This window comes from Rhea americana, unplaced genomic scaffold, assembly GCF_003343005.1.
Source record: "Rhea americana isolate MKP2758 unplaced genomic scaffold, rheAme1 scaffold_102, whole genome shotgun sequence".
Taxonomy (NCBI): Eukaryota; Metazoa; Chordata; class Aves; order Rheiformes; family Rheidae; genus Rhea; species Rhea americana.
In genome coordinates this window covers 2,949,878-2,973,579 of record NW_028185062.1, presented here as the reverse complement: position 1 = coordinate 2,973,579, position 23,702 = coordinate 2,949,878, and the positions used below count along the sequence as shown (strand labels likewise).

The following is a 23,702-nucleotide window of genomic DNA, read 5'->3' as shown; positions in this document are numbered from 1 at the left end:
AAGAGGGGAATAAAACAAAAACAACAACCACCAAAAAACCCCTCTGTGGCCTCCAACAGCCATTCATTTAAAAGTATTATCTGTCAGCTGTATCTGAACTAAGTTTTCCAAAGCATCAGAAAGAACTTGAGAAAGATTCTACACTTGGGCCACCAAGATCCACATGACCAAAAAGACAATCCAAACCACAGGCTTCAGATTTCCAGTCAGATTTCCTGATTGACTCTTAAAAGGGACAAGCTTAGAGAAGAGGCAGAAATGTCTCCCAGATACAAAGAATCCTTGTTTGAATAGACAAAAGACTAGGTTAAAAAGAAAAAAAAAAAGTGTGTTTAATTTCCCTTTTAAGGACTTCTGGGATACTGGAAGAAACTGAATCTAATCTCCACAGTAAAGGCAGAGGGACCCACCTGAATCAAGCCTGAGGGACTCATATTAGCTTTGCGTTTGTAGGCGACCAGCTTTCCTGCAGGAGAAAGCCCTGTATAAAAAGGCAAGCCTTTACCCCCATGCAACTTCTCCCGTAGTTTGTCCAACGCGTCTGCCCGCAAGAACTTTATATTTTCTGGGGTTTTGCGTGATGGCACTCCACTATCTGGAGTCTCCAAGACAGGTATCTCAGGCTTCTCATCCTTGTCCTGGCAGGACGGCACTGAAATTTTCACTCTGGAGGAGTAGACAGGAGAGTCCTTCTCATCCCAAGCCTTGTGTTCTGAAGCCAATTCAATAATGAAGCTACCCACTTTGAGGGACTGTGGTATGTTACTGTTGATATGCTGTGATAAGATGGTCAAGATCTTATTGCGATCTTCCTCCCAGTTGCAGTCAGAGATAATCTCGATAAGTTTGGTTGGTCCACCTGGAGTGGTGTGATGAACATAGGAGGTGGAGGAAGAATCCCCCTCACTACGGGAAGACCACCAGCTTTTCTCTGAGAAAGAATTGAAATAGGTTTCTGCAATACTATGGCATTTTAATCACCTGGATATTTAAAACAGTTTTATTCTGCCCACCTCCACCCTTGTCTCAGCCGCACATCACAAAAAGTAACGAAATCTGTTCAAAGCATCACTTCCCTTTGCAGAGCTTTACAAGCAAGCGAAAATTCACTGCAAAACTAAAGTAATTATTTCTCACAGTTCATTCCCTGCAGCCATACCATTTCAGGTTGTATCCCATCGCATCTCACAAGCTAAACAAAGTTGGGTTGGTTCAGTACATGGATGAAAGACCTCCAAGCAACACCAACATGCAGTAGAAAGCATCGCTGGTTATTCAACAGATGGCGCTTTTCCCTTGGAGTCAGAAAAGGACCAGCGTCCTATAATGGCATTAGGGGCAAACATGCTGCTAGCAGAACTGTCATTTGCAGAAGATGTAAAATAGAAGCATGACCTTTTGTTGTCTTTAGAGATCCAATGGCACTTTTTGGAAAACTGTAAGGATGTTGAGCCCTGTGTCCTGGTCAAGTTTTAATTTTGACCTACCAATTCATCAGCATTTTCAGCTAGTTGTATTATTTTTCCATTCCCATCCTTAAATGTAGAGTGCTGTTGTACACATTAAACAGTAAAAGATTTCAGCTTAAAAAGGCAGCTATATTTCATTAGTGGATGACACAATGCCTCCAGTTAATGTCCCACGTTAAAGTTCAGAACATGATTTGGGGCACTTCAAACTGAAAGAGAACACAGACATCTACCCTACTTCATGAACTAGAAACCCAAACCCAGTTTACGTATGTGCGGCAAGAATTCAATTCAACCTTTCAACTTGAACTAAAGAATTCAACATCACACAACTCTGAACGAAGTATAGGCACTTCCTTGTCCCATACAATTCTAAACAGGGAACATGAGGACCCAGCCTTACAGCATCATTTGGATATTTATTAATTCTTCAGTAACTAGAGTGTAATAGTTATAACAACACCACCACCACACACAAGATCAGCGATCTCCATTCCTTCCCAAGTATCTTATTATCACTCTTGAACACAAGTCTGCCGTGTGATAACATCTTTTATTGCTAACCAAGCTACTGTAATAATGGTCATTTTAACCTTAGAGCAACAGTAGGGGCCAGATATTTAGCCTGTTGTACCTCCCACATTACACATTTAGAACTGTTTAAAAAAAATCAGGCAACTGCAAGCACATCATAAAATTTTTATTGACAACTGTAGTAACTCCCCTGGCAAATGGGCTTTTGTTTCATCGATAGCTATAATTATTCTTTTTCTTTTAAACCAAACACGTGGTACTATCAGGAGACTGAAGGAAACTGAACACTCTGCTCTTACCTCCAGATTTATCCGTGTCTTTGTCCATCTTGCAGGTTGCTTTCTCAGGAGGCTGAAGGTCTGACTCCTGCTCCTAGAGGAGGAAGAACCATAAGAAAAAACATTCTTTCTGTGTATCCTCTTCCATACTAAGTCACATCACAAAATAAACTAGTTCATCATACTATTATTCACAGCCATAGAGCATATCTTAACTTTGCCAGTGATACAATTTTCATCTTAGAAGAGGTCTCCATACTATAAGCATTCCAAGCCTTACAAGATGACGCATTTCAGAGCTAGGAATTTCCAAGACAGTTTCAGTAACAGTAGTAAGAAAAGTTTACCAGCACTGCTAGGTGATTTAGGATCCACAGTCCTATCACAATCAAGTGCAAGTCAGACCCTCATATGTCAGGTATGAGTTTCTAGAAAAAAAATTACTTCACATTTTCAGTATTTCTGCCTATTACTGTTATAGGTTGGATGCTGTGTAATTTCTTACCCTTATACTACAGCTCTTTGAATTGCATTGGTCTTTCTGTTGCTTTTTCTCCTCTCTCCTGCGTTCATATGCTCGGACCCTGGCACAAGTCATCATACGTTCAAAGAACAAATAGACAGGATCCTTGTCCTCCTCTCGAATCTACCAAAAAATGAAAGAGAAGTAAACTACTCCGATCCAGATGCACATTAAGAGTTATAAATCAGTTTTACGTTCTAACAGCACTCGAACAGAAAACATCAAAAAAGAAAGCTCCAGCATGTCACACTGAATCTTCCATCTCAATATTGTAGCTCAGTCTACATCTGGGGGTGAGGAGGGCACTCAAATCCTGTTTAGATACTACTCTAAATGACAGAAAAGCAGTTCAGGCAGAATGCTTAGATTTATCTGCTATGTGTTAAATGGCAACTCTGTTGAGCCTAGTTATTTCTAAGTAAGTTTCCCTACTGCTGTTGTCGCTTTTGCTAGATAAAGGTAAGGGAAGAGGCAAAGGCAGACTTTTTCAATACTGGCAGCAAAGCCTCAAATAAGAACAGAAAAGGTCTCCAGAACCACTCTGCATTTTATGTATCCTGTTTGGCAAGTCATTCATTAATTAGGCTACTACATGCAGCTAATAAGCTGCAAAAATATTATGCAGGACAAGCAACCATTTTCAAAAAAATAATGTATTATTGTACTTTCTTTTAAATGAAAAGCTCTTAGCGAATCACAATCACCTTTCATCATCTGTGTACTGCTAAGATAAATTCTCAGCAGTTAAAGATTTATACACAGTCAATCCATCGTAACTTATCAACATACCCATCTGCAGTAAATCTTAGGCTTTTGTATCAYTTTTTTTAATCTACAATGGGCTAGCACCAAAGGTTTTGGCAGCGCTTGTTTTAATTTTCAATACAAAGTAAAAAAACAACGTATCTCTTTTCCTTTCTTACCACTGGATTGGGTTTAGGAGTATACACTCTGCCTGGTTTCATTCCACTGGAAGATCTATGCTTACTAGAAAGTGAGACTTCTGGGTTAGGCAATACCACAGGTTTAACTGGTTCAATAACAGATGGCGTTGGGATGTAAATTGGCTCTGGATCTATTTCACCTTCTACTTTTACCCACAATGGACAATTTCTAATAGGTTGTTCTGGCTCTGAGTCGCAGATAGCTGAAAAAAGAGGAAAAATWAAAAAAGTTAACTTTTAAGTGGAAAAATATTCTAATATAGAAGCAATAAATTTTATTTTCGGCCTAAGATCTAGCCATGTAGTACGCACTAGTTCACACTGCCAGAAAATACTACTGTTTATTTTACTTGGCTCAAATTCTAGCCAAAAGTGACTGGGATTTCTTCCACAAACAACAGGAAATGAATATAAAACAGATACTACACTAATCTTCATTTCTCACTTACACTGTAATTGCAAATAAGGAAAAGTGTGCGATTTTCACTGATGCAGTACCTTTTAATATGACAAAAATCAGACTTTGTATCACAGCTATATGGAAGAATTAATTTATTGTACAAGCTGCCTTGATTTTAACACTAGGCAACGCTGTTTCTGTTTTTAGATATTGCTAAAAATACTAACAGCAAGAAGCTGAATTTTAAATGCACAATTTCTGCCAAATTGTTTTTCTGAGCATACCCTAAGCCAGATCTGAAACTACTATAAATTACTGCATTTCTTTCCACTGTAGTCAAACTTACGCAGCTACTGCAATTGAAAATACAATTTTAAACAGAGAGAGAACATTGCAAATATGGAAGAATATCAACAGTGATAGCAGAGGTTTGGAAAGTTAAGTATGCGTTTAAATTATCTAAAATAAACCCTAGCTATTTGATCAAGATAAACAATTGAGCAGCACCAAAAATGCTGAGCAGAAAAAGTAAAAGTGTGATTTGCTGCTAGTCAGTTATACTATAGCAGATGCTGCAGATATCTCTAAGAACTTGCTCTCATTTCTGGGTTTAGTAATRTCATTGCTATTTACCCCCTAACACAAATCTCTTGCAAAGACTGGTAATTTCTGCACAGCTGTGGAAAAAAAAAATGTTGCCCAGCAATACTCACTGTATTCCACCCTTTTTCTCTTCTTCTTATCTTTCTGCTTCTGTTCATCATCTACTCCATTACCTTCTCCTTCCACATCTGCATCCTCTTGCTGTTCTTCTTGTGTTCCATAGAACACAAGATTTCCACGCACAGCCTTTTTCAGTATTTTCTTATGTTTTGATCCTCCCTTTACCAGTAACACTCTTCTCTTTAAACAAGTACAACCAAACATACAGTCTGGCCTGCGGCAGTGGGTAGGCTGACGTTTCTCCAGTGCTAGACTGGCACAGATACAACCCAGTCGACAGAAATCATTATTGCAAGGAGGTGCTCGTCGTCTTATTATTTTATGGATAGGTTTGTTTTTGAGTGAAGCCTAAAAAGGTTTTTAAAAAAAATAAATATACATTTGAAATTTTAATGAGATTAAATTAATCATATACAAAATCTAATTATTTGAAGCTCATTTGGAACAATCCCTACAACTATATAGTTTTAATGCAATAACTTGTCACCTATATTGAAAAACAGAACAGAGGAGAGTCTGCATTTGTAGTCTTCTGAGAGGCAATTTGAAATACCTAAACAATCTGGGTAATAAACTGGTTGTGAAAATAGCAAAAAAGATTATCATATGATAATCAAGTTACATGACCAGGATTTCTCTACAGTTGACGCTATTGGAAAAAAGCGACAAAAGGTCAAAAAATGCAGTTAGTGAATAGAAACTATATTAACTATATTTTTTTCGTGGTGAAAATTTAAGATAACTAACAATTAATGACTCTCACCAACTTTCAACACTATTTACAAAGTTCTCACAGGACCTCTGGAGATCATCCAGTCCAACATCCCTGCTCAAGCAGGGTCACCTACAGCATGGTAGACAGAGTTGTATCCAGGCAGCCCTTGAAGATCTCCAGAGAAGGAGAYTCCACAACCTCTCGGGGCAACCTGTGCCAGTGCTCCGTCACTCTCACAGGGAACAAATTCCCCCTCGCGGTCAGGCGGAACTTCCTGTGCTTCAATTTCTGCCCATTGCCTCTTGTCCTGTCACATGGGGCAACTGAAAAGAGTCTGGCCCTGTCCCCTTGACACCCTCCCTTCAGGTACTTTATACACATTGATAGATCCCCCCCTCAGTCTTCTCTTCCCCAGGCTGAAGAGGCCCAGCTCTCACAGCATAGGGCAGATGCTCCAGCCCTCTGATCATCCTCATAGCCCTACGCTGGACTCTCTCCAGTAGCTCCACGTCTCTCTTGTACTGGGGAGCCCACAACTGGACACAGTACTCGAGATGAGGCCTCCCCAGGGCTGAGTAGAGAGGCAGGATCACCTCCCCCGACCTGCTGGCAACACTTTTCCTAATGCACCCCAGGAGACCATTGGCCTTCCTGGCCACAAGGGCAYATTGCTGCCTCATGGTCAACTTGTCATCYACCAGCACTCCCAGGTCCTTCTCTGCAGAGCTGCTCTCCAGAAGGTCAGCCCCCAGCTTGTACTGGTGCCGAAGGTTATTCCTCCTAGGTGCAGGACCCTGCACTTGCCCTTGTTGAACCTCAGGAGGTTCCTCTCTGCYCAGCTCTCCAGCCTGTCCAGCTCTCTCTGAATGGCAGCACAGCCCTCTGGTGTGTCAGCCACTCCTCCCAGCTTGGTATTATTAGCAAACTTGCTGAGGAGGCACTCTGTCCCCTCAGCCAGGTCATTGATGAAGAGGTTGAACAGGATGGGACCCAGTACTGAGCTCTGGGGGACGCCACTAGCCACAGGCCTCCAACTAGACTCCACTCACTAGCGGGCCCACGTTTTCCCTAGTCCTTCTCTTGCTGCTGATGTATTTGAAGAAGCCCTTCCTCGTGTCCTTAACATCCCTTGCCAGACTCAATTCCAACAACTGGGCCTTAGCCTTCCTCACCACATCTCTACATAATCYGACTGCATTCCTATAATTCTCCCAAGGAAACATAAACTCCTTCTGACTAGATAACACAAATGAAGGAACATAATCAAAAGCTCAACTGCATTGCCTCCAAGGCATCTAAGATGTTGGGTATATAAGGACAAATTGAAATGAAATTGCATTAGTTGTTTTTTTTTTAACTCCTCTTGCACTCTTTAGAGAAAAGAGTGTTGCAAGGACACRTTATTAACTGAGTTTTTTTTTTCCTCACATACTACACTAGAGTCAGCAATTCCCAACTTTCACTGGCCAAAAGACCACAACACAAAGACAMATGCTTTGCTTTCTCCTTAACAGCTATAGTCTTGTTTTGTGCATCTGCAAGCAGCATTAGAAAGTACACCGATTTGAAAAAGTAACAATCCATGAAGGAAACAAACTACTGTGGATTTACCTGAGCTGTGAGAAGAGTTGCCAGAGAGATGTCTGCTCTTTCTTCTGTAATATAGGTCCGTGGTTTCCCATCCCAGAGAGCACAGTCTTCCAAGTCCATTAACTTCACTTGAGATTTAGACAAACCAGGTGGACGAGCTGCTTGTTGCTGTTGCGGTGCATGGCGCAAACTAATTTGTTTTGGCAGTATGTTTTCATCTAGAGCTGGCACCATGAAATTATCTGTTTGGTTATTTGAACTGCTATTTGAGAGGGACTTAGCAGCCTTTTCCCCTGATGCTGAAAAGCTGTGTTTCTGCTTTGCAGAAAAAGGTGAAGGCAGTATAGGTTTGTAGGATGATTTTACTCTGTTTGAAGATGTCTGTCTGTTTTGAGTCTTTGTCTTTCTAGAGGTAGATGACACAGAAGCAGGCTTGAATGTATAAGACGTCGATGGAATTATGGTGGATTGTTTCTTTAAAACACTGTCTAGTGTTCGCACATAGCTAGTGCTCTTGGTGGGAAGCTGATACACCACAGGAGAAGTGGGAGCGCTAGGAGAGAATCCCATACTGGTTTCCATCAACTTCCCTTCATTTTCCAGGTATTCATCCAGCTTGTCACTACAGAATGCTGAGCGGTTCTTCAAGGAACCTTCTGAACTACCACCTTAAAAAAACCAGCAACAACAACAAAAAAAAAACACGTAATTCAAGAGCATTTTAACTCCTGGGAAAGCACACTGACAAATAATAATTAAAAAAGACGTAAATATGTTTCTAGAAAATGTTTATCTATATTTTTTTAATATATAAACAACATATCATGACTCTCTCTGAAAAACTGCTTTTGTGGAAATTTTACACACATATGTATGCTCACAGAAACTGTAAGCCTTCTACAGGCAGCACTTCAACGCAACTGGCTTTGATCATCTCAAACATCTAACTTACCTGGTACACACCAATGCATCTAGAATATCCAACATCATATTGTATTGAAGTGTGGAGTCTACAATATAAGTATTTTCTCAAATTCAAAATAAGAAGAATATACTGATATTTATATATCTATYGCCAAATATCTGAGTCAGGACGAAGTAATCTAGTATGCAAGAAATGTCCTTTCTAATAGTAGCTTAAAAATTACTGTAGTTCATTAAGTTCTTTAAGCATCACAATTCTGGAATTACCRTATTTCCTCAAATACACACTGCACCAAAGCGAAAAACAAACAAAAAAMCAACAGCTTTCTGCCCCTAAGCCTTCTTCTTGGTCATGAAAGCAGTACGAATAAATTCTTCATTCATTACAGTTTTAATATTTTTTTWAAAAAAACTCTTATTGAGTCACACACAGTAAGTGAACTACAAGATCTAATACACTTTTCTTGATCTATCAATAGAAATATATACACCATTCTCTCTTTTTTCCTAACCTTCATTTCTAGAAGCACCATGAAGTTTTCCTCGCCAGCCTTTAATCTTGGTGAAATCATTTGTCTTTCCTGTCCTGGAAACAAAAGGAAATCCTGTATCTGGAAGAGAAAAAAGCTAGCCTCAGTTTATAAATCAAGCCTGATTGTAATCAATGTCTTGGCAAACTCTGATTATTCCTGCTCAGATAAATGAATAGTACTAAATCAAAAGCCAGAATAAGAAGACTTAAAACTTTTTTCTTTTTTTTTTAATAACAGCATAACTAACAAAGCCTGAATTCCTGTGCAGTTCTCTCATGTCTGTCCACATTTTCTACCCCCCTACAAAAGCTGTTTTTTCATATATTTTCAGTTTTATCCTCCTTCCCTTATCAAAGATGCAATCAGGTAGTTCCAACACATAAATGGGAGGCTCAGCAATTTAGTAGGCCAAAAGGGAACCAAAAAATATTGACCTCATACTACAGCCTCCCTTAATAAAGGAAATACTTTTAATTTGTCCCCCTAATTCAGYCAATGACTTTTATAAGACCTGTAGAAACTTCACTGAAAACTCACTGTTATATCAAATTTGGCCAACTATGAATTAGGGACAGTGACAAGAAATAACCACAAAATGCAAACAGAGACATCTGTGTCAAATTATCCATCACTTTGGATGCTAAGTAATATTGTAGAAATATAAATAGGGCTCTGTGTGGCTGTTCTACATATTGCTAGGCTAGAAAAATTAGAATTTGACACTAAGCTGACTGAGGTCTCCCAAACTGAACGTGCCTCATTTGCGGTGAAAACAAGAGCTGAGATACAAGCTCTGCCTCTTTACCAACTCCCCAAAAGAGGGAGAAAGACAGTGTGATAGGAATATTACAATAGGAGAAAAAGACTGAAGATGAGTACTCCCTTACTTYGTGCAAGAAACAAGTTTCTTATTAAAAACAGTACCTATCAACAGCATTAGAATCAAAGTCACATTATAATGGGAAATGTATTTGTTTGGATGCTTAACGGGAAACAAAAACAAAAGCAGCACAACTAGTCAACAGCTTTGTAATAAGCAATTACCAGTGAATTGGAGCCTCTTCCAGGACTTCTGGTAATTGTTTTTCATTTTCTTAGCTTTTAGCTTTCAAGTTTGCTATCCCTGCCCCAATGAAAATCAACACTATGCACTGTAGCAGAGGGAAGATGTTTGCATATACGAAGTTCCATTTTTTTCACTTACACCACAATAAACTGAAAGATTTCATTTATTTATTTCTATATGTATACTAAGCTAAAGCTCCTAATAGTCCAAAAGATGTAACTGTCAAAGGATTGGACATTACTATTTCCTGAAGGATAAAATGGGTATAAAAATTACTACTGCCAAGATTACAYCTGTTATACTATTTGGCTATGTTTTATTATAGATGTTTTTTAAAGATATTTTTAAACAGAAAAATAGGATTATCACAGATCTGGAATCAGGCACACTGTTTCCAACAGGACAAGCAAGAAGTGGTAAAAGGAAAAGCAGGAGAGGATAAAACAAGACTCTTGCAAAAGAGCAAGAGGCACTTTCAAAATGTGAACAGAGAAATAAACAGCAGCATGCAAGTGAATAACGATCCCCTCATAGGCATACTACTACATTTCTAGTTTAGCTCCCAGGCTGCACTTCAGACTCTTCTATGTCTAAAGGAAAGCTTTGACAATCAGAACTGCAAGAGACAGCTTTTTTGATTTTGACACAGACAACATTAGAGATGGGGAGACTGTCTGGGCTTGTCCTGAGCGCATCAGAAGTGGTAAGGTGTATGTTTATATTTAAAAATAATCCAAGACCAACAGATAAAACATGCATGCATAAAGTAAGCCAGACAGATTCTTCTAATGGACCACAGGCTGAAGACCACACAGTCAAATCTACACAGGACTACTTGGCCAGGAACTGTATTTTCTTACTGTAATACTACTTTAATCTCTTTTGAAGTATCAAGCTTAACTAAGGGTCCGTTCTCATCCTCTGACTATCAGTAATAAAAAGATGATACTTGTGATTTCAGCAAATTCATACTCTACCCACCTGGAGAATTGGGATTGGTTCCCAGATAGTTCCACAAAGAATAATTTGAGTAGGAAAGAGGCAGCTGCACACCCAAGTATTTCAAGTCAATGCTCATTGTTGGGTCCACAGAATTCAATTTCAGTCCCACTACAAGAGACAAATATCAAATAAATGTCTCAAGGCAAAAAGAGATTAGGAAAAAAAAGTCAACATATTTATTAAAAAATAAACCACTAGGTCATATACAGGCTTTTCCAGTATTCAGCAAGCATTTTAAGAGAACTGAAAAGAGCATCTGTGTCCACAAATGCTACCTACACTGGATTTACAGCAGTTACAAATTTAATGGCAATTTGGGGAGAGGGAGTCAATGAAAAATGGAATGACATCATAGCTTTCCTGATTACTACCCAAGTTTCCATAGAAATTTAGAAAGCAAAATACCTGAGTTCTATCCATTCCAGCATTAAAGTACTTTTTCTTTTTAAGTTAGCACTGCTTACAGCCCTGAAAGCCAGTGGTACTACCTGAACCACTCCTGTTCAYTTTGTCGTGTTTCATATCAGTACATGAGTTATCAATCCTGCAASTGATACCACTCACTCCTTTTTCTACTGAAAGCTCTTCTTGTGTAAAATCATATACCACATGCCATCTATACTTCAGTTTCAACCACCAGTAAGAGATAAGAGAAACTACATCACAGTTCTGAAGAACTACGAAAACAAACAAGATAATACTAAGTTATATTCAAGTGGCTCTCTCAGGACTGTCTCACTAAATGATCCTGATTTCAATAGGCTGATTGAGGGGGAGGGGTTGGTTGGTTGGTTTTGTTTTCTCTGCAGGCTGTCCTTACTGATATGTTTGAAACTAGCCTGCCTTCTTGCCCACCTGCTTTTTAGAAAGTGAGGTGGGGGAAGGCCATCAGAAAACCAAACAATCCATTTTGTTGGCAGCCACCACAAACCATTAACTGCCTTTAACATCTTCCTTCGTTATCTCCCCCAAAAAGCTAAATTTAAAGACTTTACATAGCCACAAAAGATTTACTACCTATAGCAAAATAGATATAGATGCAAAAATATTACGAAAAAAAAACAAGGTAGTAAATTTGACTAGTAGATCTTTCAGAAAATATTATTACATAGTGAATTCACAAAATGACTATTGTCAATCAGTCATCCTACAGTCTGCAGTCAAGAACATCTGTTYTGGATTTCAACTAGAGAAATGTACAAATGTTGCTCCTGTTGCCAGTAAGTCTAAAAATTTGCATTTTAATTACTTGAGTCTTGAAAGTGAAAATGTTGTATGACTTCACAAGGCTTAGGACATAGARTCAGATTTGCACATGTAGCACAAATCTTGTGATGGTCGTACACATTTATGTTTGTAACTGGCAACACAGTCACTGGATTACTGGGAGACTAAAGACAGGGAACAGATCTCAGACATGGCTGTGAAAAGGATACTTTTATCAAAGACAGTCTAGTGAAAGGTAACTTTCAAATCTGCATAAGGAAATGGGAAAACACATGAATCTACAGTTTTGTACAGAAACATGTCAAACGTCAAGATGCCATCTATTTCTTTTCAAACTAAGCTAAAAAAAAAACAAAAGCAAAGAGAACACAATATTCTTGACACTCTACTTGAGTTTTTCTGCCACCTTCAAAAAGAAGTCTAGCTTTGTTTAACACTCAAAAGTAAGAACTTCACTCATAAGCATAACTGGTTATTTAAATTTAGAATCATTAAGTGAAAAATACCCTGATAAAGAGCAGAGGATGACTCCAATGAACAATTGCGTCATGGAGTAAACATAAACAACCTAAAGAGAACAAACTGCAACATTAAGTATATGTCAGCACAGATGTCAACATACACRACAGGTAAGCTTCATTTCTCTCATCCCAGAAGTATTGCTGGATTTCAGTTGCTGTACTCAAGTAGTACCAAATTAAGAACCTTCTCTTTCTTCCAGCAGACCCAGCTGCTAAATCTGAAGCATGAGGTCTGATAACAGGTCAGCAAGTTACTTCACACTGCTGCTTTAAGCCTTTCAGATACTGCCATGTTTCTGCATGGTCATAAAAAAAATTGCCTTATCTTCAACAGGCACACACTACCCAACTGAAAACACATAGTGTTTTTAACTTGGAGTTGGGGGGAAAGTGCTGTTTGTTTCTTTACAAAGACAGCATGATTTTTTACATCAAGAGAGAGAAGGGGACTCATCAAGTCCGTATGAATCTTTTCTTCCTGAAACTACACCAAGTATCAGAACAGAAAAAAATGCAATTATTTCGAATACCCAAAGGGAATAAGTTGCAAAAAGAAATTTTCTACTGTTTTGTTCTAACATCATTAATGTTATATGAGGAAGTACTAACCAAGTACCTGAAATTCATTAGGTTTTCCAGCAAAAATGACACTCACTGGGAAGACAGTTCCCTTCTTCCCAAAGAAGGGCAGAATAAGCATTCCTCAAAAGATACTGTTTGGAGTTAGAAAGACTCTACTCAGATCTGAGCAAAAACAAAGCCCAGAGATTTCCTAACAGGCACACAAGTTTATTTAATCTACTATCATGTAAGTAACTTTACAGAAGAACTTCACTATCACGTGAAAAGTAACTGCACACTATTGTATAGGTAAATTCCAAGTGGAAGTCACCGTAATCAGAAGGGGTGTTCTGGATCCATCTTGCTACTCTGCACAACGTAGTGTGCCTTTGTGATACGGTACCAGGTATGTTCAAACAAAAACAGTTGCATTAGTGATAGAGAGCAACAGCCCTGCAGTTTTCAATGCCAAACTTAGTACTGTTATCAGCAACATACATCCCTGGCCTTGCCTGTTTTTAGATACAATTGAAATCCAGAATGATTAGCAGAAAACTTTGGATGGGTCTAGAAACCAGCATGGTAATGGATTCTTCTCCATTTAGACCTTCTGCTTTTCCTGACTTGTGCCACTCTTGGCTTTCTGGAGCGGCTACAATCAAAAGTTCTCAGGCTGCTGGGTATCTCAAATTCAGGCTTATATGCCATATAAAACAGCAGCTCTATGAAGTTCAACACCGGCAGTCCAGTACTACCAAGAAATAAAATACTGTCCCTTTAAAATGGGGGAAAAGATTGACAGTCTAGCTCTCTTCTTAGCCAATGCATAAATTATTGAGATAATCTAGGATTCTTCACAGTAGAAGCTCTATCAGGACCCACAAGAACCACTTGTATCTGAGCCAAAAATCAGTATTTGGCATCTCAATCCCTACAAGCTACAATTAATACATTTGAAAAATTCAGTACTAGAACCTCAAGCGCACAAGGTGCCACACTTCCATTCGGATCAATTTCTTYATCAGCTGCTCTGATGCCTATATCAAAGCCATTGGTCTCAAGACTGCCACCACTGAAGACTTTTGACATCATCAGAGAAAGAACTCAGGTTCTGCTATATATACAAATCAAAATCATGAGCTGGAAGTCAGCCTGTTTGGCTAGTGAACCTGGATCTGAAGTGACTCAGGAATAACAACTCAAATACAGCAAACGCAGTTAAGAGTTACACGTGTCTGGATATCTAGATTCTGGACAAAGAATGTGTACCAGCATCTGGCTATTTTCTATGCAGATGTTAAAACAGCTCCATTTGCTCTCTACAATTACAAAACAGACAAAGTCTAAAATCTGAAGGCTCAGCCTCTTCCACAGAGACATATATTAACATGAAGCCTCTCGTTCTTCTGCGCAAGATTCAGGAGTGATATTTTGCCTCTTCCACCTCTCCCAGTTTGCAACCTGATGATCAATAAATGTGTGAACAATAGCCATCTTTACAGATAGTTATTTCTTTTAAAGCCTCTAAGGAAAAAAAAAGTCAGAAGTGCTAAATTCTCTTTCACAGTCACAAGTGGCAAGAGGGAAACTGAACAGTTTCAGACTCAATTCCTTTCACGTTCTCATACTGGCACATACGCACATCACACATGCAAGGTTTTTTCAGTAACTTGTGTTTGCAAAAATAACCAACATCAGATCCCAGCTGTATTAAGCATATACAGTATTACACCCAGTAGGAAACTATACACTCAGTACGGTTACATATATTATATAATCAGGCTGAACAATAGGCACCCTGCACACTCACCTTCCTGAAGGCTAGGATGTATGACTTGCTTATGTCTCAAGGTCTTCAGCTCTTCCATCAATTCCTTTTCCAGTACTTGTATTCTAGCTTGACAGTCTGCTCAAAAAATAAGCAGAGAATATACATTTATCATTTACTATGTAAAAAAACCAACCTAAATAATTATCTTCCAATACATCTTTGTACGTTCCCTTACTGCAGGGAAAATCCACTTGCAGAAAACACAAAAAGGTACCTGGATCATTTGTAGCTAACAAAGGAGCCTGAAGATTCTGTGATTCTTCTCCTCCAACTCTATCAACAGTGTGTATGTCAAGAGCTTCCTACACACATAAAAGAGTCTGGAGTAAGTACGTAAGCTTTAAAACATTGACCCAGATGCAAACTAGGCCACAAATATCATTGAACATCAGATGGTTTACTAAAGTACACCATCATTTACATATAGAATTCCACATTCCAATGTCTCCCTAAGTCACTAAAACATACAAAAGTATTTTGAAAAACAAAGAGACATGGAAAGAACAGATTTGCAAAGAAAAGAGGTCATAAATCTCAAAATTCCGTTTAAAATTCAAAACTCAGTTTACTTCCAGCTCAYAAATAAGCGGTTAAATATGAGACACTGTAAAGGGCACTGAATTTTATCCAAAATAGTTCAGATTTACCTTTGATGCAAAGGAAACAAAAAGGACTCCATCCACATCTTCAAGATCCGGCTTCACATCTGGAAGGATACTCCCAGGCCCCAGAGCAGTGCTCTTGTTTGCTATTACAGTTTTCGTTATACCTTTAGGTGGTCTACCAGCCTTGGAGATTTTCAGTTTCCGTGGTCTTCCTCTTTTATTTGGACCTGATGATATGGCATTTTGACTGGTACCAGGGCCTTTGTGGGACAGAGGATTCTTCAGTATTCCAGCCTTCTTTCTTCCACAAACCTCTTTAGCTGAAAAGTGACAACTGACTGAGGCCCTGAGACTAAAGTTAGGTGATTTAGCTAGAGCCCACTGGGCTTCTCTGATTGAACAGTATTTCTGCGACAGTTTACTCCCAGGAGATTGTTTTCTCATAGCTAATTCCTCAGCTACAATGGCTGTGCCTAAGCAAGAACCTTTGTGGTTTTCAAAACAGATAGGCAAGGAATCCAGTATTGCACTCAAAGAGGATTTATCTTTCTTGCAAGCAGTCAACATGGTCTGAGGCAGCTCAGATATCTTCACCGTGCTCTTTGTGACTGCACACGGTTCTAAATAGACTACAGGCATCTTCCCACTATCCAGTTTTAACATTTTTGCTCTGGCAACACCTGAAGGACTGGTGAGTAACCGCTTCCGAGGCCTGAACTCTCCATCTGTTCCATCCATATCACTATGTTTCCTCAGATGTTTTTCTACGATGGGATCATCCTCATCCGTATTAGAATATTCATCTGTTTCTTCATCTGTATCTTCTTGTTTTACACTTATTCCTTGTGTGCAAATACTTGACTCGTAATCATAGTCATCTAATGGTTCCTCTTTAATGACTACATTGAAGTGTCCACTTGGATCCAATGGGGATGCCACACGGGAACTGCTTTCGTAACTGCTAGCAATGGGACTAAAGGAAAAAAAAATACAAGATTTATCAAATCTCCTGTTTTACCAGAGTTTCATGATTTCCCATAATCCTTGGTACATAGAGTAAACAACTTCCAAGGTGCTTCAAGATACATGTYTGTCAAATACCTCAAAGTTTCAGCTTCTAAACAAGCTGTAATTTGCAAGCTTACATTTTTAGAAGAAAACTTTCAAAAGCTATATTTGTCAACAGTGAAAACAATACAATTTCTTATCTGAACGCAACAGCACTACTTCCTTTCCTAGTAGTATCAGAATGACATTTGAAGTTCTATGTGAGGCTTAGCATGAACTCATGCTAAGTTATGATGTATTAAATGCCCACAAGAAACCTATTTGCTCTAAGTCATCTTTGTAAAGCCACCGTACTTGCCAAGAGGAGGCCARATGAGTGCTCAAAGCACTTCAATTTACATGATTTAACTAAAATTTTAATTAATTCACCCTGAAGCCTCACAAAGACCACTCTTAAACATAACTGCTGTTCTAACACTTACAGTATGTTAGTATCCTATTGAATTATGCTCCACTTTCCACTTAGTTTGAATACTAACATAATCAGCATTCATTTAACATACWATCCATTAGACACTAGAGACTAACTACGCAGCCAGTTACACTCCCAGATCATACGCTGCTTCAAGTAGCAGAGGAATCAGTCAAAAAACTGCAGTCACCAGTTGTGAAGAACAACAGAAGCTGGCACCTAGCCATTAAAGGAAATACGGTTGATATATGAAAACAGAAACTCTTATCCACAGTGAACCTCAGAAAATAAGTTAGAACTTCTTTACTAAATATATCAGACTGTATTCCAATATTCTACTTGCATGGGGAGGGGAACAGGAAGAGGAGGAGGAAGAGGTTATTTCTGCCTAATATACACTGAGGCCATGTTTAAGGGAGAAATGCCTAGAGATGCCACAAGATATGGGGCACACAAAGGTTACAAAATGGGAGCTGGGAGACTGCAGCTCATGAATGAAGAGCAAAATGTAAAATGGAGCAGACAGCCAGGACAAAAATTTACATATTCATATCAAAAAACTCCTAGGAACAGGACAGAAACAATGCAGAAAATCTGCTGCAATTCAGAAGGACAGTAACTAGAATCAAGCCTGGAGCAAAAACCTGCCTTGGGAGGAAAAGAGTCAGCAACAGGAGGGTTGTATACAGGTCCTGTTTTTGAAACGACTGTTTTCTTCTCCAGTCACTGAGTTTTCTATAAGAAAAAATTCTAGCCTTCATTTAATTAAAAAAGTCAAATGTAAGATTTTAAAAAAATGATCTCTCTTCTTCGGGGAGCTTACTGTAAGAGAAGGTCTAAGCTGATCCATTTAGAGGTTCTGGGCAAAACTCAAAATCTTGTTACATTAAACCTACATGTTTACTCAGTGTATCAGATCTAGAATTAAAGTGAATATTTTTAAGAGGTATGATTCATCTTCTCCTCTACCTTAAAATTCTTCAAAATAAAGAGACAAAAAACCTAATGAGCTTGCTGGCTGGGAATACATTTCTCATCCGAGTTCTGTTGTTTCCAACTGGATGAATCTAGAAGCCTGAATTTCTCCAGTCATTTTGCTTTATTTACTGCAAGATTTACTACTCAAGCTAAGCAATACCTTTCYATCAAGAATCTGTACAGTACCCAAAACACAGGAGTTCTACTGTACAAATGAAATCCCTAAATGCCAATGTTATTTTACTCTGCATACTGTAACCATAGGTCAGATGGTGACAAGAGTGAGGTAGCAAGCTCGTATGTGTATGCATGAGAAGAYTGTATTTGCACAAAGTGCTGAATGACATTTTTGTAGATTTTAAATTCAGATTGAATAACGAACTTCTCATAAAAAATAAAATTTCTTTTTAAGTAATTTTGTTTGGCCTGATTTTGTGAAGCACACTACTTATTGGAAACATAAGCAGTCACAGAAATACATCTTCCTGTAYGCCACAGGAAGATGAATCCTCTCAAAATCCTCTGCTTAATTTGCTGAGAGAGATGTCTTGTTAAATAGTTCTTCTTTACCTAATGGGATAACGTTCATATTTACACAAATCTCCTTACRCCCCAAGTAATGTATTATTTGGTTTCTCACAATAATATAATAAAAGCACTGAAACAGCTTTCATGCATTTTGTCAAATTAAAAACTGGTCAGTTGCCTCTTAAGACTACAAATAATTATCACATATTGAAAGTACTAAGATACATTTTTTTTTTAGGTAGATCAGTTTAAAATACACTATCTATTGAACACATCTGATTTSTTTAAGAGACAACCTATCGATCTCTGTGGTTGAAGATTCAAGGATGGTAAGTATACAGCTCTTCCAAAAAGGCGGCAAGGAAGGAAGAAAAGTTAACTGTCACACTGAACACAAAACAGCTAAATTAGAAAAATAACACAAGGGAAACATTAAAAAACACTGCATATGTATTTTTGAATTAAGAGATTCAAAAGATTCTAGAAGGGTAAGAAGGCACAATAGCCTGAATGCTTTAGAGTCACTAAATTTTTTGGGGGGGTTCCCTCCATGCCCCCAACAACTGACTGGTTCTATGCAAATATATTCATTTAGAAGTTTCCACAACTCAAATTAAAATRTTTTTTTCCCTTAGAAAACACTTAATTCAGTTGAATATATAACCAGGTTATCAAAAAAAAAAAAAAAATCCTACAACCTCAACCTTGTATGAAGTAATACTTTGTTTCCAAAGTGCATTAATAACTCAAAATAAGAGTAAAATTATTCACTGGTATATGCAATCTCTTATACCATCTCGTTCTCAGAAAGGCAACCCTCTGCATCAGAGATCTGCAAAATGTAGCATTGGCGGGAAACATCACACAYTGGAGCACTAGGAACTCCAGAGCCAAAACCTTTTGAGAGCATTATCTGAGAGCCAGCAGCTCCCAATTTCTGACTCTATCATGATTTATACTCAGGAGAAATGACTACCCTCCATAAAAGCAAGATAGTGCCCTCAACTATCAGTGAAATCTTGCCTATGACAAAGAATTGTCTAGTTTTCATTAATATACTTAATCTCTATTTTGATAAATGCAGCTTGCACAACATTGTCCTTTAAAGGTCGACATAYGAATGAACAGACCTCAACTGCATGGTGTGAAAACACAGTAAAGAGATCTGAAGGGAAAGGGAGAAGTAACGTTCTGAAGAACTCCAGCATATGAAAAGAGAGAAAGTTCTGCTATTTCTTCGATCAATTCTTTGCCTCCAAGTACAAAATTTGACTTTTACATACAGATTACAATAACATAAAAACAAAAATCTGAACAAGGCTGAAGGTAGTTCTAGGATTTTGCTAACATGTAGTTCATTAGAAGACAGATGTSTCCTAGCCCCAAAAATAAAAAATTTACTGCTTTTCCTTTACTGTACARTTCTTAGCATAGCAGGTAAACTGTACTGGAGGTGAAACAAAGAAAGACAGTTATTATGCTCTGGATGAGAAGAAATGAAGCCTGCCAATTTATATAACCTACTCTTAAAGGCAACCCTTAAAGCCTTAAAGAAACTTTTTTAGAAGTGAGTAACTCATTCTGAAACAGCCAAAAATATCTGTATTTTCAGCACCATGTTTTTTGCCCTTCAGGAAAGAAGGGAACTGAAAAAAAACTACCCACCATGCTGTTCAGTTTGAAAATCTCTTCAAATAATTTGTCTCAATGGTTCTCTTTTGACAAACAAAATGAATGACAACACCATTATCAAAACTTTACAAGGGTTAGTGACTTAAGATTATCTGARGATTTGTTTTATTTTAGGGCAGTTCAGATTAAAATAGAGGAATGCTGCCTAAGATTACATAGGACATTATTACAGCCAAGAAAAATATACATTCAAAACCTCAACAAAATATAGCCAGCTAAAGACTGAAAGCCAATTGATTTTTTATTTTTAAACATCCACTCTATTGCAGAATTAAAACTGTTTCAACTGTAGCTGACTCCAATAAGGAGTGGGGAAAAAAAGATCACTTTTGAGAAAAAAAAWYYTTTTTTTCAGTAGAATCTTTAAATAATAATAATTTTTGGAGTTTTTGTGTTTTGTTGGCAATATTCAGACTTAAYTAAACTCTTCTCTACATTGCGTTCTTTAGAACTAAAACAAAAAAAATCCCATTCTCTCTAAAATCAAGTTTACTTTTAGCCTTGAAGAGCCTTACAAAAAATTTTCAGAGAGTATCAGAAGCTTAGAAGACATTCTTCTTTCTAACACGCTGACACTGGGAAATASTGCAAAAGAAAACTGAGGATATACTGGATCCCAAAGCAATTCCACTATTTTTGAGAATTATTATAATTAAACTCAAGGAAGTCTTAGAGAATAAGGAAAGGAATAGGTCAGAAGAAAAAACAAGCAACCTATCCTCTCTAACTCACAATGAATGTAGCATAGTCTTTGAAATAGACTATACAATTATGTCCTAAGTGCAACATTTTTTTTAGGAACTGACCTCTAACTACACCATTAGCATCATTCAGCGTGAGCCTAGTCACACTGGTGAATGAGTTACCTGCAGTTAAATCACATCTTGCTGCACTAATCTACAAAACGCTGCTTTTTTTACTGAATCTTTGGCAGACTACATCTCAGTATTCCCAAACAAACATGAAAAAAMATGGCAGGAGAGAAAACTTATTTTTTCAAACCACTGCAAAATATTTCTAACATTTTTTGATACAGATTAACTATGCAATAAATCTGTTTTGTTGCTTAGATTTCAGGAACTACATGAAAAGTGCAGTAAAATAATAGGTCTGGTCAGACTTGACCAATAAAAAATTAATTGGTACTAGCAAAAACCAAGAGATTCAATGCTCTTGATATATACTAGGCTGTTTTCCCACTACYTGTGTGAAATGAATAGGATGTTCCAAAAAAGTAAAGACGGGACAAGTATTTGGGCATAAAAATGCCACAGAGTAAAGTAAGGTCCAAAATTAACTGCGCAGCAACTATTCTGCAGTCCTTTCCTGGATGCACATTCTCTTACCTCACAGCAAATATGAGGCAACTCATTACAGACAGGCTACCTCATACCTATCTGTGGAATAAAAGAATTCACACGATCYGTTATTGGCAGTTAAAACTGCCTTGTAGCACTCTGTACGCACACCCAACCCAATACTCATACAGGTCACGCATCTTTACCCACCCACTGCAGAAAACGTAAGAAACAGAAACAGCAYATTGCAGTGGTAAGCAATCTTAAAAGGAAAGGCAATGTTCTGATAACCAAAACACATTCTRTTTAAAACTACTAATGATTAAATGTAGTCTTCTAAAACACTATTAGGGTTAACAGTAATTCCTCAACACTTCTTTACAAATGAAGTCRAAGCCACACTATCTAATGCTTACGCTCCTAGACAGCATTAAAAAAGTCCAGATTGACATATAACTGTTTAAGCGAAGAGAAGCTTTTAATAGTATGTGCTCTATCATTTCAAGTAAAGCAAATTTTAGCTATAAAACTGCATACTGAGCACCAAACACCCACTCAATCAACCTTCATGCTAAAAGAGAGAACTATCTCTCACCTTTCAGAAACTTCTTGTTTTAGCTTTGGCACATCACCTGTAGACAGGTCAGTGTCCAGGAAACCCAGGAAGTCTCTTTCTGCATTAAAGGATTCTTTTTCCAAATCAGTATCTGATGGATTCTGAACAATGAATGAAGAATCTAAACTTCTCTGATGCAAATCCAATGCATCAACTTCAGCTGGGCGACCACGATGGCTGGGAGAGTTGGAAACACTACTCCCTTCCAATTCTAAGTTACTGTTTTGTTTCACATCACGCTGAGGTCGACTGTTCAACCCATCATCTCTGAATCCTTTAGCAAAAGGGTTGTAATCTATCTTCAGCTGGGTAATCTGGATGTTCTGGTAGGCTGTAACTGCAAAGAACTCTGTCTGTGGAAAGGTGAAAGTATGGACATCGGGGCCATTGAGCTGAATGACTTCTGTGGCTTTGTCTGCAGGCACCAAGTGAAGCCGGGGCAGATAGCGGTGCATAGAATGCAAGATTATATGACCCTCCTGGTCCAGTGTGTTGTTGGTAAGTTTGAGTTTGTAGAAGGATACCGGCTGGTGCATCCAGTACTGGCCAGTGGAAGGGGATTCTGGATGAATAAACACGCGCCCTAGAACATGTGGTTCTGCCTTCCCGCTGGGCTCCCACCAACGGCCATTCCATTTGTATCGGTGATTGTCCACGGGGGATATGTCCATGACTAGGATGTACTTCTGACTGGCATCCAGACCTGTAATCCAGTATCGGCAGTATGGGAACATGCGCCTCCCCTGCTTCGTCAGAATCATCTCTGTGTTGCGATGGTAGAATTCATTCCACATACTGTTGTTATCTAGGGTAACAGTGATGCCCCCTGAGACACAGTCAGCAGGGAGGCAGGTCTTGACTTTGGACTTTACTGGAGTTGATACACTACTGGCAAGAGCACAAGCATCGCGGTTTGCTACTAGGATCCCTTGGTCAGCTTTACCATTTCCCTGCTGTTGTTTYAAGATGACAAAAAAAGCAGGTGCTGCACCTGACACAGTCCCATCCCGGTTGCCCAAGACAATCTGCTGTTTCTCCATGATGAGCACTCTTGTAAGCTCTCAAATCAAAGGAAAAATTTATACAATTCTTCTGGTAATCTTCTACTTGTATTCACCATTCTGAAAAAAAGAAAGTTAGAAGTTAAAATTATTCAAATACAGGCTCTCTAAAAAGTAATTAGGTCTCAAGAGAAAACCTTTTAATATTTTTTCCACATTAAAAATATTTAAAAGATAATTGGTACTATAAAATGAAGTACAATTAGCCAATATCAAATCAAGGTTGCCTGCGCGTATAATTCAGGCCTAGAAGACACACAGGCTATGACACCTTCAAACCATATTTTCCTGCCTTACTCGAAACATCAGAGTGCTGCTTGTTCTGATACTGTCTCAACTTTTCAGGTCGCTTACTTAGAAACATCAGCGTTTGGCAAAATATGGAAGTTTCGGAAGAGCAAAYGGCACACCTCTGACACAAAAACAGAGGTCATTTTCTCCTGCCAAACAGAAATAGGTCTCAGAAACCTAGAATTTCGGAAAATGAAAGGGGAAAGGGAGAAAAAAATATGATTAAAACTTTTTCTCTGAGATTTCTTTGCTGAGAAAGACTACATTTTTGTAGCTGGCATTTCTTTGGGATTCCCCCACATAACTTAAAGA

At 38.3% G+C, this 23,702-nt stretch overlaps 1 protein-coding gene across 6 annotated transcripts in view; it reads right to left on the bottom strand.

The window, feature by feature from the left end:
• The window catches only part of MGA (MAX dimerization protein MGA), a 54,685-nt gene extending 31,212 nt beyond the window's left edge, over window positions 1-23,473 (bottom strand). For 5 of the 6 annotated variants that reach the window (XM_085306763.1, XM_085306781.1, XM_085306771.1 and 2 more), the window contains exons 1-13: window positions 23,454-23,473; window positions 22,018-23,159; window positions 15,489-16,419; window positions 15,056-15,143; window positions 14,821-14,916; window positions 10,681-10,809; window positions 8,613-8,711; window positions 7,198-7,844; window positions 4,862-5,219; window positions 3,728-3,951; window positions 2,787-2,927; window positions 2,303-2,375; window positions 411-931 (exon numbers count right to left, since the gene is read on the bottom strand). In XM_085306763.1, the coding sequence (XP_085162889.1) occupies window positions 411-931; window positions 2,303-2,375; window positions 2,787-2,927; window positions 3,728-3,951; window positions 4,862-5,219; window positions 7,198-7,844; window positions 8,613-8,711; window positions 10,681-10,809; window positions 14,821-14,916; window positions 15,056-15,143; window positions 15,489-16,419; window positions 22,018-23,078 (4,368 nt within the window). In that variant the 5' untranslated portion in view covers window positions 23,079-23,159; window positions 23,454-23,473. The remainder of the gene's footprint in view (window positions 1-410; window positions 932-2,302; window positions 2,376-2,786; window positions 2,928-3,727; window positions 3,952-4,861; window positions 5,220-7,197; window positions 7,845-8,612; window positions 8,712-10,680; window positions 10,810-14,820; window positions 14,917-15,055; window positions 15,144-15,488; window positions 16,420-22,017; window positions 23,160-23,453) is intronic. The other variant, XM_085306802.1, reaches the window with a different exon arrangement.
• Window positions 23,474-23,702: the final 229 nt, after the last annotated feature.